Source organism: Pogoniulus pusillus, chromosome 1 (assembly GCF_015220805.1).
Source record: "Pogoniulus pusillus isolate bPogPus1 chromosome 1, bPogPus1.pri, whole genome shotgun sequence".
NCBI classification, from domain to species: domain Eukaryota; kingdom Metazoa; phylum Chordata; class Aves; order Piciformes; family Lybiidae; genus Pogoniulus; species Pogoniulus pusillus.
Window position 1 is genome coordinate 18,112,648 of NC_087264.1, and position 6,000 is coordinate 18,118,647.

General features: G+C 40.6%; 1 protein-coding gene across 1 annotated transcript in view; it reads left to right on the top strand.

The window, feature by feature from the left end:
* Positions 1 to 6,000, top strand: part of FBLN5 (fibulin 5) — a 54,940-nt gene that overhangs the window by 42,609 nt on the left and 6,331 nt on the right. The window contains exons 8-9 of the mRNA XM_064153128.1: positions 2,628 to 2,750; positions 3,293 to 3,419. Coding sequence (XP_064009198.1) covers positions 2,628 to 2,750; positions 3,293 to 3,419 — 250 coding nt within the window. The remainder of the gene's footprint in view (positions 1 to 2,627; positions 2,751 to 3,292; positions 3,420 to 6,000) is intronic.

A 6,000-nucleotide genomic window follows, 5' to 3' on the forward strand; every position in this document is an offset into this window, starting at 1 on the left:
GCACACAGGAAATACTCAGAAAAGCACAATGGAGAAGAGCTGTAAATGGTTTTAAAGAAATAAGCTAAATATTAAAAAGCTCCAAAATAGCAGCAAAGCATGAGAAAATGCTTTGTACTGCTGAACAGGAAGCTTTATTAGAGCAAGTAAAGTAGGGGTAGTCCTAGAGCATTCTTCCATGATTAAAGTAGCATTTTACATCAAACACTTTTCCATTTATCTATTGAATGTATGTAGAATCATAGAATCAACCAGGTTGGAAGAGACCTCCAAGATCATCCAGTCCAACCTATCCCCCAGCCCTATCCAGTCAAATAGACCATGTTACTAAGTGCCTCATCCAGTCTTTCCTTGAAAACCTCCAGGGATGGTGACTCCACCACCTCCCTGGGCAGCCCATATTCCTCTTGCTCTTACAACTGTACACTTCTGCCTGAAACTTTCCCTGGTTCCCCCTGTACTGCTCTTAGTACAACTATAGCTAATGTGTTGAGCATGCAGTAGAAGAAACAGTGCTTGTGTCACTGTAGTTTTTCCTCTCTTCTTGTTGTGTTTCATTTTGCTGCATTATACTTTAATTGAAGGCATAACTTCTTTCTGTGTTTAATGGTCCCACAGCCAGATAATGCAGCCAGTATTTTTGGAAGGAAAAGTGCACTGGAAAATAGTTATTTTTTCATTTACAGTAAACAGATGTAACATGCTGTTTCTGAGAGAGAAGACATGAGATATGCACTATGAGTATAGATTAGTGTTTCCAAAGCTGTTTTCCCTATAAACCTCTTTATTACAAGGGAAAGAACAGAAACTTAAACCTCTAAAGAGTCTTACACATTTAAAATTTAGAGCTGTAACATCTAACTTATATTTTCCACTTTCTAACAGAGTTCTAAGTTAGACTCCTGCACCATTTTATGGGCAGTTGGGGGCCAGTTAAGTTCACTGCAATGCCATGTAAACATTGACAGTACAAGATGGCAACATAAGGGATGATGCTTGAGCTTCATTCATGTCTGAGAGCAAAAGAGAATTTCCACCACCCAGATTTAGATCACAAAACCTTTTCTTGACAATTCTGTGCAAGAAAATGCTTGTCAAAGCACATGACATCTCTCTGGATGAGCATCTTTCTCTAGGAGTTTAGGAGGACTCTGCTATAAGACACCCAGGATTCATATGTACTTCTACAACTGCTGGATTGTTTCATAGAATCCCTGCCCCAATTCAAGGAGAGAGGCAGAGATTTCAAACTGGCTTTCCCAGCATCAGCATTGTTTTTTAATTTCAGAGGGCTTTCATATATACTTTCTCTACCATCTTGTTCTCTGCAGATAGTCAGCAGAATGACAGAACTGTTCAGGAACAGTAAAGGTGTGTCTGTCCTGTGTGGGATCAGCAGTAGAAATGTAGGTTATTTGGGGATTTAAGGTCCTCCAGCACTTGACTGCAGCTGAGCACAGGTATATGAATCCAATGTGCTGGAGTTTGGGCTAGGACCCCTCAGGGGTGTGGGTGATATCTCAGCCCCTTTATGGAGTCAGGTCTCAGTTCATGTTTTGTTAGGAGAGTGTTTTTTTTCACAGTGAACTCACTGGGGCAAGTCACATAATAACAGGATGATGCAGATGATTTCATTTTATCTCACTTTTGATGATATGGTTGTGGACATAAAGCTACTTTAACATATTTGGACTTCAAATACTTTCCAATCCATCTGCACAAAACACCAGAAGTGTATAAATGGACTGAGCCCAATTTAGAAGAAAGGGAAATTCAGTCTGAAGAGTAAAAGGGCTTTGCCTAAGAGAGTCAACATGTCAGAGCTGGGAATAAGAACTTGGGAGTTCCTGGCTGAGGCTTTGTTTCTTTCTTCCCCCGAACAGGGAAATAAGGAAATGATTAAATGCAGCCTTGATGAGTCTAGTGCCTTTGCATGGCTCAGACAGCCATGCCTCTGTGTGCAGCTCTGAAGTTCATCTGTCTTGCTTGAGCATAGTTCTGCAGAATACAACAACTGACCAATTCATGAGTACACAGGGAAAAGAGCACAATTTCTTCTTTCAATCACAGATCTGACAGACAGTTTAGCTTCCTGGGTATCTGAGAGATGGCTGGGCCTTCCAGTAGGTCTGACCCAAGCTGTGATGAGCTCTTTAGTCTTGCTGGAATGCCTTGGAAGTAACTAACTAGAGACTAAGAAACATAAAACAGCTGGGGCTGGCTGCTGCAGTTCTGTTGGGACCCATGTGGCCCTGGGAAAGGGAAGTTTGCTCTCCAGAAGAAAAAGGGGGGAAAAAATAAAAGAAAACCACTGCCAAGTCTCTCCTTTCAAATTACAGTTGTAGCTTTGTTGTTAGAATAGCTCTATCTCTGACATAAAACAGAACTGAAAACATGGCCAACTGGTGATAGGTATTAAAAAATAAATACAGGCCAAGCATTGTGTTCAGCAGTAGCTTTGATTTCCTTAGGACAAAAATGTTTAACTGTGAACATTTTGCCAGGTTGCTTCAGAGCTCTAGGGAGCTGGAGGGTGCCAGCTTCCAGTGGGGTGATGGGCACCTGCCTCTAGGGCTGCTTGTTTGACTGTGAAGCCAAAGACACTAAAATTTATTTTACCACTGCAGATATGGATGAATGCAGCTTCTCAGAGTTCCTCTGCCAGCACGAATGTGTGAATGGGCCTGGCTCTTACTACTGTACCTGTCCTTCAGGCTATAACTTGCTTGATGATAGCAGAAGCTGCCAAGGTAAGAACATTCCCATACTGCTTAAAACTCAATGGGACAAAAAAAATACATCCTGTGTCTGGGAAGAGGGTTTAAAGAATTGAGATGCTTGGTCTTGGCATTGCACAGTGAAATGCTCATGGGGGTCAATGATGCTACTCTGGTAAGAATGTCATCACATGAATAGTTCCACTGAGATGAATTGGTGTGTTGGTGTAAGGCTTTACTGATTAAGAAATAGCTACATAGGAGAGACCTCAGATGTTCTCCTCTCTTATGCACATCTCTCTTTAGGTCTCCTATTCTTTATGTTGAGAAAGCTTGAACACCCAGTTTCTTCTCTATTTTTGCAGCACTTAGCATATGGGAGCACTCCAATAAGCAGAAATGAATGGAGTAAAAACTGAACTTTAAAGAAGGGGCAGTTATCAAAAGGTCACATCTCATGGTACAAGAGCATTATGAATTTTGGGGCAATTCTTTAAGATGGAAACCAGTTTGAAAGAGTGGTGTCCTACACACATTTCTCTGCTTTAGCTGGTCTTTTTTTTCTTGTGTTTAAGATATCAACGAATGTGAAACCAGAAACTTCACCTGCACTCCACAGCAAACATGTTTCAATATCCCAGGAGAGTATAAATGTTTAGACCCAGTACGATGTGAGGATCCCTACATACAGATTAATGAGAAGTGAGTAACATACCTATATTGACTAAACCAAATTCTATCTGTGTGGAGTATATCTACAGTGACCTAAACAAGTTTACATGCATGTTTACAAGACAGCCATGAAGTATTCATGCTGTTGCTGCATTCAGCACTGGTAAGCTTTATAAAAATAATAGAAGGCAATTCCTTACCAGATTACCAGGTATAATATGATATTATATGGTGTGAGATATGGTATGATGTGATACATGGGAATGTAGACTGCAAAAACACTTATCAGTGAGTAGAGAAAACAGCAAAGTTTGTAATATAATAAGAGACATTTAATTATGTTTCTAATCAACTTCATATATGCTCAAATACAGCCTGTTCATTGGTATATTTCCTTTTAAAATTATCTAGCTTATACCTGTGGAGTACTTTAAAGTATTGGATTGTAGTTATAGCAGTATGCAAATAGTTCCCTTTTGCTTAAAGGCTGAAAGTGCTGAGAAGTTCACAGACTGACTTGTCCAGAAACTGGGTATGTTTGGATCATGCCATTAGCATTCTTACTGTCTAAATTTGGAATTACTTCAGCAAGTGAAAAAAAAGAATACCACATTTCTAAAAAACTGCCTGGGGCTCAAAATATTTCATAGAATCATAGAAACAGTCAGGTTGGAAGGGACCACAAGGATCATCCAGTTCCAACTCCCCTGCCATGGGCAGGGACGCCCTGCCCTAGGTCAGGCTAGCCGGAGCCTCATCCAGCCTCATTTCAGTTCCAGACAGCCCATAGTATTCCATCCATAGTGTTTCCATCAAACCCAATTACTTCAGATAGCTTGGTAGCCTAAGGTATTATAGAAAGGCAAGAGATGAAGAATCAGCTTTTTTCCAGTGTAACTTACTCACATCTTTACAATGCATTCTGAACTAGGGCAGGTCAGGAGTGGACATACTCTGTTCATTCAGTCCTAGATTTACCTACCTTCAGAGGTAGTCTTAAGCTGGAATTGGAAGCCTCTGTACCTCAATTCTCCAGAGCCCAACTATTGAGTCACAGAATCACAGAACTAATCAGTTGGAAAAGGTCTTAGAGATCAAGTCCAACCTATGAGTCCTTGCAGATCAGCTTGCACCAGAACTCCTGATTTCTGATCTTTGTGTTTGGTGGCTTTGGCTTGCATCTAGATTTGACTGCATTTAATTTATGGTATATGTCTAGAAGTGGTCAGTATAAAAGCCAAGTGAATTCCTTGTATCTGTGCTCTCTGTGAAAGGAACTGGATGTTTGTAATATCAGGAGCCTTTTTATAGGGGACATTATCAGATGAGCTGTCTGAAATTGGCATCAGTAGTGGAGGTTATAGAAAAGACAGACAAAAAGACCCAACTCTTTTCCAGTAAATTCCTCAACATGACTTTTACAAAGGGACATCCTGCCCCACAACTTCAGTAGAGTTATCTGAAGAAATTAGCAGCATGTGGCTAAGAAACTTGGGCTGATACAGTCTGTTTAGTTTTCCAAAGGCTTCTGAAAAGAACCTCACACAAGGTTATTATGGAAATAAAGCAGTCATAAGAGAGAAGTCCTTGGCATAGAAGAATAAGAAGTTGGAAGATGAAGAATAGCATATAGCATTAAATGATCAACTTGCACAGTTAAGTTTTGTGGAAGTCTGAGCTGGATCTTCTTTGTCCAATATATTTATAAGCAACCTGGGGAAAAGGATAAACCATGAAATGGACAAACTCTGCAACAGTATCTGAGGATAGTAGAGAAAAGAGAAGTCAGGAAAGTATTGTACAAGGAGCCTGGAGAAGCTGTGAAAGCTCCAAGCCTGGCAGTGTTGAAGGCCAAGCTGGATGGAGCCTTGAGCAACCTGGACTGGATGATAGGTTGGACTGGATGATCTTGAAGGTCTCTTCCAACCTGGTTGATTCTATGGTTCTATGACTGTGCAGTAAAAATGGCAGATGAAATTCATTGCAGATGAGTGTAGAATAAAAAGACAATTCATAAATTCACAAATTAAATACAGTACTGATCTGAACTGAAGAAGGATAAACTCAGATTAGATATTAGGAAGAAATTTACTGTGAGGGAGGTAAAGCACTGGAACAAGTTGTCCTGAGAAGCTGTGGATGTCTCCTCCCTGGAAGTGTCAGGGTTGGTTTGGACGGGGCTTTGAGCTACCTGATCCAGTGGAAGGTGCCCCTGCTCACGGCACAGGGATTGGAACTAGAGGACCTTTAAGGTCCCTATTATCTGATCATAATTCATTCAAACTGAAATTTGAGGATTATTATAGATAGTTCCATGACTCACAATACACACTAGAGGTCAGAAAAGCAATCTGAATTTGAGGTGAGAGAATATCATTAGAACACATGCTCTTGTGTACCCATGTCTTCAAGACTGTGCAGTTCCTTCCCCTCCTCTCAAAAGAAATATAATTGGACAAAGGATCCTAAAGAGCAATGAAGATGATCAGAAGAATGTAACAGATTCCTCATAAGAAACAACTCTTCAGCCACGAAATGAGTCATAGGCAAAACCCTGAGTGAGGAGGATGAGCAGTGATTGGCTGGCCACTTTCCTTTCAATTGAAAAGCC